This window comes from Dreissena polymorpha, chromosome 6 (genome assembly GCF_020536995.1).
Source record: "Dreissena polymorpha isolate Duluth1 chromosome 6, UMN_Dpol_1.0, whole genome shotgun sequence".
NCBI lineage: Eukaryota > Metazoa > Mollusca > Bivalvia > Myida > Dreissenidae > Dreissena > Dreissena polymorpha.
This window is the reverse complement of record NC_068360.1, coordinates 70,484,287-70,499,357: the sequence shown is the minus strand read 5'-3', so window position 1 is coordinate 70,499,357 and position 15,071 is coordinate 70,484,287. Positions and strand designations below refer to the sequence as shown.

The following is a 15,071-nucleotide window of genomic DNA, read 5'->3' as shown; positions in this document are numbered from 1 at the left end:
CATGTTTTTGAAAACTATAGAAAAACAGTCATATAAATGTAAGGTAATTGTTCAGAAGCTTCAGATCGCACAAAACTTGAAAATGCTTCTTATAGAATTCGTTTTATCTTTGGCGTGAAATTTAGTGTGTGTGTGTGTTTTAATTTGTTTGTGGATATATAAATTAATGGATGTCTTATTTTAGAAAAAATGAAGAATTTGTGTCAGTCAATATCAGATAAGTTTGTGTTAAAGTTTTTCATGGATCAGTCAAGCCATTAAGTCAATGAAAATTTAACGTCCTATGAATAAAATTTTACAGTAACGCTTAAAAAACACTTAATATCATTAATCGTTAAACGTTTGCTGGTTGGTTCTGCAGGTTTTTTAGTTAATGTTGAATAGTCATTGTATGTGGCCAGGGTATTTTTTTGGCTTAAGGAATGTAATACTAGAGTTATAATTAAGTAAACAATAATGTTAACATGTGCACATATTTACATGAAACATTTGCTTGAAACAAAGTTTTAACTAATGAAGTAAATGACTCCTGTAGATATCAGAGACTATTATAAGCTCGGCTTTTTTCTTAGAAAACCCGAGGTATTGTCATAGCCAGCTTGTCGTCCGGCGTCTGCCGTCCGCCGTCTGCCGTCCGCCGTCTGCTGTCCGCTGTCTGCATCGTGCTAAAACCTTGACACTTGTCTCTTAAATCAAAGTGCTTCCACATACAACTTTGAATCTTCATATGTAGATGCATCTTGATGAGTTCTACATGCCACACCCATTTTCACTAGGTCAAAGGTCAAGGTCACTGACCTTAAAAAAAAAAAAATTCTGACAATCTTTCATTTATTCAAAACTGCACCCGCAGTCGAGCATTTGCACCTGTTTTGCGGTGCTCTTGTTGGGGGAAGTGATGTTAATATGGACATTAAAGAGAATATTGTAGTGACATTTAATTCATTTTAAATGTCCAAAAGATTTGATTAAAAATACATATCTACCGTAAAAACGCAGTCATAAGTCTACCCGGCTCATAAGTCGGGGGGTATAATTTGGTACTAAAATTGGAGATTTTGAGTATGTTAGCTTCATAGTTTGTCACTTATACCAAACTCACGTTCAGTAGCACTGTTGTTATTTAAATTCTCCGCAAACTCTATCACACGTATTTTAAATGCATTGTCATAAGCCTGGCGTTTGCGTTTGCCAGGCATTTTCAAAGATTTATCTTAAGTCCAGTTGTGTTTTTGTTTATCTAATTAATAAATGGTTGCACTCAATAATCCACGCTAGTAATTATCCACAAACTATTTTCCGCTTTTAATGCCATGAAACAATATTATCACTGTAATCCAATCTTTGTACTTTTAATCTGACTGTCAAAACAATGGATTAGTGTCTCGGTAAAACGTGTTTTTATAACAATGATTAACATACCCATGAGACCGCTAACTCCACCTTTTTCTCTGAAACAGTTTCAAAGGCGGAGCTATACACGTGCTCAAGCATAATGGGACGATTGCAAGTGAGTTACAAACACGCGATTGGTTAAGCATATATCTTCTCTAAACAAAGGAATCCAATTTTGTCTGCGAGAAAGGTGTTCTTTATGGCTTCTTGACAGGGAACGGCTTTCCTTTGATGACGTCAAACTGTCGATTCACACATATTGCGAATTTTTAGCGAGATTTTAAATGATGTCCTTGATTCGTTGTTTACATGAACAGTAAAAAACAAGACCTGCTTACATGAAGACTTTGGATTAAATTATCAAAATAAAAACAAGAGTAATTGCAAACTGTGATTATATTAATTGGTAAGTATCAGTAAAAATTCGACGTTTTGTTAGTCGTAAATCAACGATTTTGGAATTACATGATTTTTTTCATTGACCACCTCATAAGTCGATACCGGTTTTTTAATCAAATTTTGGAGGTTAAAAATCTCGACTTATGACTGCGTTTTTACGGTAAGTGGTAAAGGGATAAAAATACGCTTTCAAGTGGTCAATGGTTAAAAATACGTTTCTAAGTGGTAAAGGGTTAAAAAAATACGTATCTTAGTGGTAAAGGGTTAAAAATATGTTTCTTTGCGGTAAAGGGCTAAAAATGTTTATCTAAGTGGTAAAGGGTTAAAAATAAGTTTCAGAGTGGTAAAGGGTTAGAAGTATGTTTCAAAGTGGTAAAGGGTGAAAAATACGTATCTAAGACGGTGATAAATGGTTCAAAATACATTTCTAAGTGGTAAAGGGTTAAACATATGTATCTAAGTGGTAAATGGTAAAAAATTTGCATCAAAATGGTAAAGGGCTAAAAATGGTAATTGTACATTGTTTACCTGATTGCAGTGTTTTCTTTTCCCTGTGGGTTTCTTGTTAAAACGTGACTTCTCTTTGAGTTTTGCTCTGCATGTCAGTGGTCATAGTTGGATGACAAACATAGAGGATATTTGTTGGATTTGGTGGAATATCGATTTTAATTAAAGAGTGATCATAAAAAATGATATTGCCACAAGAGGCGCAGTCACAAGTAATTTTTTTCTATGATTACTAGTGTATTAAAATTGATATTCTACCATATCCAACAAATTGTCTTTTTATTTTAAGCTTGCAATGATTTTATTTGTATTGTTGCCATTCCGGACAATTTAATTTCCTTTCTGGCGCCCGAAATGTTATTACATGTATGTTCAAGGGAAGCTTATTTGAGTGTATATCTTTAAATTATCATTCAATGCAGAGTTATCGTCCTTGGTATCTTTGGGGGTGACAATGGGGAAACCAAAGATTTTTTTTAAATACTTCAAGTCAAACAATGAGGATTATCTATACTTTTCACTGTTATTGTCACTGTTTGAAACAGTGAAATATCAGTTTTAAGTCACTGATATATCTCTATAAATCATAAAAAAGCATAAAATAAAAATTGTTAATATATTTTGAATTACCTTTAAACTGAATGCACTTGACAGGGGAACATAATCACTGTTTAAACTGGAAATGAGATTTTGATTGTAGTATTTAATAAACAAATGTTCCTCACTCTGTGAAAAAGGGGCTCAATTCATGTGCTTTAAGCGTCGTCCCATATAAGCCTGTGCAGTCCACACAGGCCAATCAGGGACGACACTTTCCGCCTAAACTGGATTTTTGCTAAGAATATACTTTTTTTCACCAAAAATACCATAAAAGCAGAAAGCATTGTCCCAGATTAGCCTGTGAGGACTGCACAGGCTAATTTTGGGACAATTATTTACGCACATGCATAAACCCCTTTTCAAAGAAAGATGCTCAAATATAAACAGTCTGTGGTGCTACCACAAAATTTGATGGCTTCTGTTGCTTGTTTAAGTTGGAGAATTAAAAAAAAAAGTTATGATCTAGTATCTGTATTATTTCTTGGAATATTCAGACCAGTCTATTTTAGGACGTTGTATTTTTTAATGCTAGAAAATTGGATTATTTCTCATATGATATTGGTGAATTAAACATATTTCTTTCAAGTGAAGGGTAAACATGATTGATAAATGGACATGAAAAATCATTAATTTAATGTAATATGAGTTTGTGTTCATTTGTAACATATATTACATTTGTGAACAAACTAAAAATGCTTTACAATACATTTGTGGCGGATTTTTCCCCTAAACCTTTGTTGTATTTGAAATTTGTTGCTCTTAGAAAACAAAAAAAGTTTTATGGTGAGTTCATAAAATGATCTGAAATTATTTGATGGAAGCTTGCGTTCTATATTAACAGATATATAATGCGTATATCAATACAATGTTTTTTATGCCCCCGGTAGGGTGGCATATAGCATTTGAACTGTCTGTCTGTCCGAAAACTTTAACATTGGCCATAACTTTTGCAATATTGGAGATAGCAACTTGATATTTGGCATCCATGTGTATCTCATGGAGCTGCACATTTTGAGTGGTGAAAGGTCAAGGTCATCCTTCAAGGTTAAAGGTAAAAAAAAATCCAAGTGAAGTGACAAGCTTTAAAGGGAGATAATGTCTATCATTTGGCAGGTACTGATCATTGTTACAAGGGAAGTAATATTTTTTAAAGGGATTTAATCAAAAACAAAAATAAATCAATCAAAGCGACGCAGTAGGGGGCGTTGTGTTTCTGACAAACACATCTCTTGTTCTTATTTATTTTTATTTTTAATGCTTGCTAATTTTTAAATGGTTATTTAATCTTCTCAAAAATGCTACTGTTTAAATGTTTGTTTTTTAATTTAAAAAAGGCTTATTTTTAAATGGTAATTTAATTTTCGCAAAAATGCTAATTATTTAATAGTTATATCTTGTTCACCTAAACGCTTGCCGGTAATTTTGAAACAGTTATTTAATGTTCACACAAATGTATATGTTGAAACAGTCATTTAATGTTCACAAAAATGCTAATTATTAAATGGTTTTTAATGTTCACAAGCAATCAAAGGAGCTGAAACGCACATATTCTGCCGGTGCCATGAGTCCATTGCCCAGCTTTCCTCAAGTCAATTACTCGTCCCTGTTAGACAGGGCCAGTGTGAGTTATCTCTCCTGTTTGTTGTACTTCTATTGTCACAGAGTAACCCCCCTTTGAGTTTTGTTTGATTTGGTTAAGGATATTCACTACTGTTGTCACAGAGTAATCTCCTTTGAGTTTTGTTTGATTTTGTTAAGGCTTTTAACAACACGCTTACTCTCCAGTTTCCTCAGTATATACATGTTTATGTATAATATGGTATCTATTGTTCTGTTAAGGTTTTTTAGGCTAAATTTTTGTTGTTAACAATTTGTTTGGTATTTAATGAGAGCTTTTGAATTAATTTACAATGTTATTCTGTGTTTATTAACAGGGGTCCTTTGTGTTATTTTTGTCTCAAGGGAAAAACATAATTTTGATTTACAAATATCTTTGTGGACATCTTCAAAATCAAACACACAACATACTATGACAGGTTTTGCTTTGCTCTTGTTTCTCTTTTACTTATACTTTTTTCAGTCATTTGGCCCAATGATATCTCGATCGAGTTCGAAACTGGGTCATGCTGGGTCAAAAACTAGGTCACTAGGTTAAAAAAAAAAAAAAAAAAACTTGTAAACACTGTAGAAGTCACATTTCATGCCCAATCTTCATGTAACTTTGTCAAAATGTTTGTCTTAGTGATATGTTGGTTGAGTTCAAAAGTGGTTCCGGTCCGTTGAAAAACATGGCCGCCAGTGGGCGGGTCAGTTTTCCTTATTTGGCTATAGAGAAACCTTGTAAACACTCTAGAGGCCACATTTCTTGTCCGATCTTCATGAAACTTGGTCAGAAGATTTGTCCCAATGATAGCTCAATCAAGTTCAAAATTGGGTCATGCTGAGTCAAAAACTAGGTCAAAAAAAGAAAAAAACCTTGTAAACACTGTTGAAGTCACATTTCATGCCCAATCTTCATGTAACTATGTCAAAATGTTTGTCTTAATGATATGTTGGTTGAGTTCAAAAGTGGTTCGGGTCCGTTGAAAAACATGGCCGCCAGTGGGCGGGGCAGTTTTCCTTATTTGGCTATAGAGAAACCTTGTTAACACTCTAGAGGCCACATTTCTTGTCATATCTTCATGAAACTTGGTCAGAAGATTTGTCCCAATGATACCTCAATCGAGTTCGAAACTGGGTCATGCTGGGTCAAAAACTAGGTCACTATGTCAAAAAAAATAAAAACCTTGTAAACACAGTGTAGAAGTCACAATTTATGCCCAATCTTCATGTTACTTTGTCAAACTGTTTGTCTTAATGATTTTTTGGTTGAGTTCAAAAGTCGTTCTGGTCCGTTGAAAAACATGGCCACCAGTGGGTGGGGCAGTTTTCCTTATTTGGCTATAGAGAAACCTTGTAAACACTCTAGAGGCCGCATTTCTTGTCCAATCTTCATGAAACTTGGTCAGAAGATTTGTCCCAATGATACTTGATCGAGTTCGAAACTGGGTCATGCTGGGTCAAAAACTAGGTCACTAGATCAAAAAAAGAAAAACCTTGTAAACACTGTTGAAGTCACATTTCATGCCCAATCTTCATGTAACTTTGTCAAAATGCTTGTTTTAATGATATGTTGGTTGAGTTCAAAAAGGTGAGCGAACTAGGGCCCTCTTGTTACTATTTTGTAAACGTTGTCAAATTGCAAATATTGTGAGAAAATTTTGTGCGTAAAAGTAATAATTGGTGAACAATAGACCTGGAATCACACAAATTGTAAAAAAAATAAATAATTTTAATCTTTTGTAAAATATGCATGTATATTTATGCGGCGAATATTATTATTGTAGTTCAAATTCACACATGATATGATATTGTTGTAAATCCTTGTGTTTTAATTACATAATATGTTTTCTACAACATATATGTTTCAGAGATATTGTTGCTAAAAAAAACAACATAAAAAGTTGGAATATGTCTGGTTTTTATCATTTTAAGTAAAATATGGCATGAAGTTAAACTATTTTTATAGTTATTAAGCTCCATTTTATGGAAAGCCTTAGATATAGTGTGACATGTCAAAACTATTTCTTGGGTGAGTGTGTGTGTTTTTGTGTCAAATTTGAGGCTGACATTTGGCAGCTGTGATTGTCATTCTCAAAATTTAGTTATATTATTCCCATATGAATGCTGTAAATTCATCATTTAAGAAAAAATGATTCATAACAAAAAAGAAAAATAAATAAAATACTTCAACTTTTTAAATATAAATCTCAACATTAAGATAATGAGCCTTTCCACTTGAATTGGATGAATCTTTGTAAATATACTATGGAAAACACTTATTTTCAATTTTAAACTATTTGTTAGCAAAAAAACAAACCATCATTTTTTCCCCCAATTTAAGTCAAAATGACAATTATTTCCCAATCCAATGAGCCTGTCTTTATTTCCAAAATTGAGAAAATAAACACTGTGTCTACTGGTTGCAGTGGTGTAGTGGATATGGTGTCCGCCTAGCGACCAGGAGGACACGGGTTTGATCCCCACAGTGGGAGCGGTCTTCAGATCTGGTTTAAGTCCCAGGAAACTGACTCAAGAGTGGTAACTTTCAAATAAGCCAAAGGCTTTTGATTCATTTGAGCTAAAATAAATAGGTTTAAACTAAAAACACTGAGTAGATTGAATACTTACAAGCTTGAGTGAAGATCCTGAGAACACATCAGACACCATCTTGAATCTTTTAATAATGGTCAATATATCTTCATTATATGCAATAATTGAATCACATCTGGGAAAATGGGTATAGTGCATATGAGTAAAGTGTCATCTTAGATTAGCCTGTGCAGTGTGCACCGGCTAATCTGGGACAACACTTTCCTCTTGTATTGTCTTTATGTTTAAAGAAAGTCTTTTTAGCGAAAATCAAGTTAAGGCGGAAAGTGTCTTCGCTGATTAACTTGTGCGGAGTGGACAGGCTTATCTGGGACGACGTTTTATGCACATGCATTACACCCGATTTGTATGCCCGAAAGGAGGGCATATAGTGATCGCACTGTCCGTCCGTTTGTCTGTCTGTTCGTCACATTTTCGTTTAGGTTTAGAAAAATGTTCATAACTTCTATGTTGCTTCAGATGTACCCTTCATATTTGGTATGCATGTGTATATGGACAAGTCTTTTCCATACGCACACAAATTTTGACCCCTGTGACCTTCACCTTGAACTTAAGGTCCATGTTTAGGTTTCGAAATCTGCGTTTAGGATTCGAAAAATGCTCATAACTTCTATCAAAGCGTTTATAGGGGGCATATGTCATCCTATGGTGACAGCTCTTGTTTTAGATCAAAGATGTGATAATTGCATTTGGTTCACATCATAGCTGGCAGGTCCATATTCAGAGCTTGTATGTCTTGAAATATATCTTCATTATATGCAATAATTGAATCACATCTGGGAAAATGGGTATATTGCATATGAGTAAAGTGTCATCTTAGATAAGCCTGTGCAGTGTGCACCGGCTAATCTGGGACAACACTTTCCTCTTGTATTGTATTTATGTTTAAAGAAAGTCTTTTTAGCCAAAAATCCAGTTAAGGAGGAAAGTGTCTTCCCTGATTAACTTGTGCGGAGTGGACAGGCTTATCTGGGACGACGCTTTATGCACATGCATTACATCCGATTTGTATGCCCCGAAGGAGGGCATATAGTGAGCGCACTGTCCGTCCGTCTGTCTGTTCGTCACATTTTGCGTTTAGGTTTCGAAAAATGTTCATAACTTTTATGTCACTTCAGATGTAACCTTCATATTTGGTATGCATGTGTATATGGACAAGTCCTTTCCATACGCACAACAATTTTGACCCTGTGACCTTCACCTTGAACTTAAGGTCCGCGTTCAGGTTTCGAAATCTGTGTTTAGGTTTCGAAAAATGCTCATTAAACTTCTATCAAAGCGTTTATAGGGGGCATATGTCATCCTATGGTGACAGCTCTTGTTTTAGATCAAAGAGGTCATAATTGCATTTGGTTCACATCATAGCTGGCAGGTCCATATTCAGAGCTTGTATGTCTTGAAATTTGACATTGATGATACCAGGAGGTGTTAAAAGCAATTTTGTTTAAGGAAATGAATAATTATGTTTAATGTTTAATTAATGAAAAGTGACCAAGGGGAAACTAAATCAACATCTTACAGCACTTAGGGGCAAGGCTGAGCATTCAGTAAATTTGTATAAAGATGTATACACTTAATCAAAAGTGTTGACATTTTATGACCATTTAATAATTATAAGAATATCACTTAAATTTAAAAACACGGGATACATACCAGCCAATAAATAATTGATGATATTTAACAAAAAATAATGAAAATTACTATTTTTATGACAAATGCTGCTGCTAAAATAACAACAAAAATTACAACAAAAACAACAACAGCAACAACAACAACTACTATTACTACTAACTACTACTACTACTACTACTACTACCACTACTACTACTACTACTACTACTACTACTACTACTACTACTACTACTACTACTACTGTACTACTACTACTACTACTACTACTAACTACTAATACTACTACTACTACTTCTACTACTACTACTACTACTACTACTACTACTACTTCTACTACTACTACTACTACTACTACAACTACTACTACTACTACTACTTCTACTGCTACTGCTACTGCTACTACTACTTCTTCTACTACTACTACTACTACTACTACTACTACTACTACTACTACTACTACTACTACTACTACTACTACTACTACTTCTACTACTACTTCTACTACTTCTTCTACTACTACTACTACTTATACTACTACTACTTCTACTACTACTACTACTACTACTACTACTGCTACTGCTACTGCTACTGCTACTGCTACTACTACTACTTCTACTACTACTACTTCTACTACTACTACTACTACTACTACTACTACTACTACTACTACTACTACTACTACTACTACTACTACTACTACTACTACTACTACTACTACTACTACTACTACTACAACAACAACAACTACTACTACAGCTACTGTAGTACTTAACCAATACTTATACTTCTACCACCAACACTATCACTTTTACCATTTAATCTATAATTATCATTATTTTTGTTAATATTTACTGGTTATTATCAAATTACAAAAATTACCAAACAATACTGAGTGTACATTAGGAATCACTCTGAATGCAATATTTGTGCTTATCCCTTACCCACTTAGAAGCAAAGTGAAAATGGCAGTGTGCAAACAGCATAAAACCAGAACAGCCTGCGAGTAACCCGCAAGCCTGCGAGTAACTCGCAGTCTGTTCAGGTTTTATGCTGTTTGCTGCTCATCTGTATCTACATGTAAGGCTTGGAGGTGAAAGCTTAAAAACTTGAATCTAGTAAGAAAGGTCTTATACATGTATTCAATTTAACTTCCCAAGGAACTACAAATGAGTGAAAATACATATCTAAGGTGTAAAGTCAGGGCCCTCAATCTATCAAATCTATGGGCAGTCCCCCACCTAAAAAGTATACGTTTTTTCCCCTTTTGGGGGGAAAATTCCCCCTAAAAAAATATTTATTTTTTTTGTGTTTTTTTTAATAGAAAGATGTGTCTCATGATTATTATATCTCAATTCTATTTCAATTTAATCGTTTCAAACATACTAAATTATGAAAAAATGCAATGAATATAGTGCGAACATGTACAAATGAAATATTGAGAGAGTAAGTAAAAAAATCCCCCAAAAAGGGAAATGCCGCGAAAATTCCCCCTCCTAAGGGCTGTGGACCCCTTCCCCCAAAGTAGTGTGAGGGCCCTGAAAGTGTTAAACACATGTCTAAAGTCCACGTGTATTAGCTGGTGAATGATCCAATTTACAAGTGTAATGACCTGACAGCTGTATGATTTGTATCATTTTACACTTGTCCTCAGTTTAGTTTATATATTTATATTAAATTTACATTTTCGTGCGTGATGTTTGTAATGTGATACCTATGTAAATATGGGAAAGACCTTGTTAGATACCAATTTTGAATATAAGCTGTTGTTATTAAGATATATTTAGTAACACTAAATCATGAATTTGCACAATTTGTGGTTTGTATTTGTGTCACATGACCCTGTACAGTGTGAATGCAATACTATTTCCAGATTTATCTTGTCCACACTTGCTTGTTGATTTGTAAATAATAACAGAAACAAAGTTTTAGCAAGATAAATCAGGGAATGGGCTTACATTTTATGTCAAAAGTAGGTGTGGTGACATAAAAAGAACACATCATGTATTTATGAGGCCTGTTGTTCAATGTGGTTATAACACCAACGTAGTGGTTTCAGGCTGTCAACAAAACACATGAGTTTTTCTTGTGTGTTTTTGTTTACCAAATTATACCCTGTAATCATATGTGTGTTTTAACATGTATTTTCCAGTGTTTTTGATTTTACCCTTTCCCCCCTAAGAAGCAAAGGGAAAATGGCTTTTGAAACCAGCATAAAACTAAAACAGCCTGTGAGTAACTTGCAGTCTATTCAGGTTTTATGCTGTTTGCTGCTGATCAGTAACTAAGGGTTGGAAATGAAGCCTTTAAAACTTGACTTTAGTAAAAAAAGGTCTTTAATTAAATAAAACTTTCTTAGGGACTACAAATGCGTCAATATACGTATCTAGGTGGTAAAGGGTTAAAGGTTTATGTTGTTGTTGTTTTTCTCGAACCTCGATCTGGAAAATCAGGGTTTAATGCAATTGGGTGTAAAGTATGTTCACATATTAGCTAGTGCAGTCCACACCGTGGCTAAGCAGGGACAAAACTTTCCACCTAGAATGGATTTTCGTTTAGAGGAGACATATTTTAAATGAAATTTTGTGTACAACTGGAAAGTGTCATCCCTGATTAGCCTGTGCTTTCTTCACACATCCCTGATTAGCCTGTGCAATCTGCACACATCCCTGATTTGCCTGTGCATTCTGCACACATCCCTGATTAGCCTGTGCATTCTGCACACATCCCTGATTAGCCAGTGCATTCTGCACACATCCCTGATTAGCCTGTGCATTCTGCACACATCCCTGATTAGCCTGTGCATTCTGCACACATCCCTGATTAGCCTGTGCATTCTGCACACATGCCTGATTTGCCTGTGCATTCTGCACACATCCCTGATAAGCCTGTGCATTCTGCACACATCCCTGATTAGCCTGTGCATTCTGCACACATCCCTGATTAGCCTGTGCATTCTGCACACATCCCTGATTTGCCTGTGCATTCTGCACACATCCCTGATTAGCCTGTGCATTCTGCACACATCCCTGATTAGCCTGTGCATTCTGCACACATCCCTGATTAGCCTGTGCATTCTGCACACATCCCTGATTAGCCTGTGCATTCTGCACAAGCTTAGCCTGCTATGATACTTTATGCACTTACATGTAGCCCGGTTAGCCTGTTATGATACTTAATGCACTTACATGTAGCCTGGTTAGCCTGCTATGATACTTTATGCACTTACATGTAGCCTGGTTAGCCTGCTATGATACTTTATGCACTTACATGTAGCCTGGTTAGCCTGCTATGATACTTTATGCACTTACATGTAGCCCGGTTAGTCTGCTATGATACTTTATGCACTTACATGTAGCCCGGTTAGCCTGTTATGATACTTTATGCACTTACATGTAGCCCGGTTAGCCTGCTATGATACTTTATGCACTTACATGTAGCCCGGTTAGCCTGCTATGATACTTAATGCACTTACATGTGGCCCGGTTAGTCTGCTATGATACTTTATGCACTTACATGTAGCCCGGTTAGCCTGCTATGATACTTTATGCACTTACATGTAGCCCGGTTAGCCTGTTATGATACTTAATGCACTTACATGTAGCCCGGTTAGCCTGCTATGATACTTAATGCACTAACATGTAGCCCGGTTAGCCTGCTATGATACTTTATGCACTTACATGTGGCCCGGTTAGTCTGCTATGATACTTTATGCACTTACATGTAGCCCGGTTAGCCTGCTATGATACTTAATGCACTAACATGTAGCCCGGTTAGCCTGCTATGATACTTTATGCACTTACATGTAGCCCGGTTAGCCTGCTATGATACTTAATGCACTTACATGTAGCCCGGTTAGCCTGCTATGATACTTAATGCACTTACATGTAGCCCGGTTAGCCTGCTATGATACTTAATGCACTAACATGTAGCCCGGTTAGCCTGCTATGATACTTAATGCACTTACATGTAGCCCGGTTAGCCTGCTATGATACTTTATGCACTTACATGTAGCCCGGTTAGCCTGCTATGATACTTTATGCACTTACATGTAGCCCGGTTTTTGCAAGTTGACTGCTTTTTGAATAAAATTGAGTCATGGTAAATACACTTCCTTACATTTAAGATTTACAATTTTTAATTAAACTATCTAAATGGATGTTTTCAAAGTTGCATTTTAAGCTATTGCAAACAAAACTATTTGATTTAAGCCGCCATTCATGTTTAGGATTTTTTAATTTGTGATATGTTTCCTCAACGAATGTGTATGGCCTAAGTATCTTATCAGGCATTATAAATCCGGTCCGATTGTAAATCAAACGTTAATTGCATTTTGGACAGAGTGTATTCTTTGGGCTCAAATTATGCAATATAGCCCATGGATTCTTCTGTTTTCACATGATGTTACTTAAAGGCTTGTCATGCGATTTGAAACATCTTAACCCTTTACCACTTAGATACGTATTTAACCCTTTACCACTTAGATACATATTTAACCCTTTACCACTTAGATACGTATTTAACCATTTACCACTTAGATACGTATTTAACCCTTTACCACTTAGATACGTATTTTTACTCATTTGTAGTCCCTTAGTAAGTTAATTTAATTGAAGACCTTTCTTACTAGATTCAAGTTTTTAACTTAAAAACTTAAATTGGTGAAAAATCTGATCTTGTTCATCCAAAATCATCTAAAAAAAATCCTAACTAGCAAATTTGTCTTAACCCTTTCCCACTTATAGAAGCAAACTAAAAATGGCTATGTGCAAACAGCATAAAACCAGAATTGCCTGCCAGTAACTCACAGTCTGTTCAGGCTTTATGATGTTTGCTGCTCATCAGTATCTAAAGGTTGGAAATGAAGCCTTAAAATTTGAATCTAGTATGAAAGGTCGTTAATTAAATTTAGCTTTCTCAGGGACGACAAACTTGTTAAAATATGTATCTAAGTGGTAACGGGTTAAAAAGCTTGCGCTTAAACCATCCAGAGTGTTTCACAATGTTCTGCATTTTATACTTTATACTTTACATTCCAACGATAAAACAAAAATATAAATACTCCTAATTAACCAATTATTTTGCGTTTAGTATGCTTTTAAAATTTTATCAATTTGTAATGATGATAAATGAAAGTGTATTTCCATTATGAGTCTTTGCAACTTGTTTTATGTTTGCTCCTTGATGTACAGTGTTCTTTTTATGCCCCCGGTAGGGTGGCATATAGCAGTTGAACTGTCAGTCCGTCTGTCTGTCAGTCTGTGCGTTACCGTCCAGAAACTTTAACATTGGCCATAACTTTTGCAAAATTGAAGATAACAATTTGATATTTAACATGCATGTGTATCTCATGGAGCTGCACATTTTGAGTGGTGAAAGGTCAAGGTCATCCTTCAAGGTCAAATGTCAAAAACAAAATCCAAGGGAAGTTACAAGCTTTAAAGGGAGATTATTTCTATTTTAAATCAGTTGGCAGGTACAGATCATTTCACAAGGGAAGTAATATTTTTTAAAGGGATATAATTAAACAAAAAACTTTTTTTTAATTCAAAGCAGCGCAGTAGGAGGCATTGTGTTTCTGACAAACACATCTCTTGTTTTTTTTATTTGAATCTGGGAAAAAAACATGGAAAACTATCATTAGCTCTTTCAGTGCTTCTCAAAATAAAATGCACTTTTTAACAAAATACGCTTTAAAAAGTGTATTTTTTCTGCATTTTTACCAAAAAGTGTATTTTTTATGCACTTTTTTCATAATTAAGTGAACTAAAGTGCATTTTTTCTGTATTTTCATTATCTTTAAGTGTATTTTACTGTACTTTTAGTGTATCTTCTGTAGACAAAGTGCATCTTTTTATGCAATAAGTGCATTTTTTTTATGAAGTGCATTTTTTGTGCATATTAGTGTATCTTCTGATTTGCAAAAAAAAAATTCTTTCTGTACAAGTGTAGTTTTAGTGCATCATCATAAAACAGAGCAACACTATAGAAACTAACTGAAGTTAAAGGACAGAGATATAGTGTTTAATAGGAGGATTGTACTGAATTCTTTTTTATCTTCACATTATGTTTATGGTCTTATTGTTGTAATTTGTCTGCTCATAAAATATGTGAATCAGTAGAGCAGCTTTTAAAGGGAAAAGTACAACTGAATCAGGCTGTGGGTAACTAATTAAAAATAATGAAAGTGTCAAAAATATTATGTGGGCGTGCCAGAATCAATTATATCTCCACAACATAAAAATAAGTATTTGAACTTTCTTTCACTGATATTTAACCCCAATTCAATTAATGTCTACCACATTGACTATTAACATACATTTTAAAAG

General features: G+C 34.8%; 1 protein-coding gene across 7 annotated transcripts in view; it reads left to right on the top strand.

The window, feature by feature from the left end:
• LOC127833282 (GTPase-activating protein skywalker-like) overlaps positions 1-15,071 on the top strand; it is an 83,449-nt gene that overhangs the window by 31,625 nt on the left and 36,753 nt on the right. For 6 of the 7 annotated variants that reach the window (XR_008027316.1, XR_008027315.1, XR_008027313.1 and 3 more), the window contains exon 10: positions 4,424-4,522. The exons of the other annotated variant lie outside the window; for it this stretch is intronic. Coding sequence is in view for 2 of the 6 variants with exons in the window: in XM_052358452.1 (XP_052214412.1) it covers positions 4,424-4,522 (99 nt within the window). In the remaining 4 variants the exon portion in view is untranslated. The remainder of the gene's footprint in view (positions 1-4,423; positions 4,523-15,071) is intronic. 7 annotated transcript variants of the gene reach the window in all.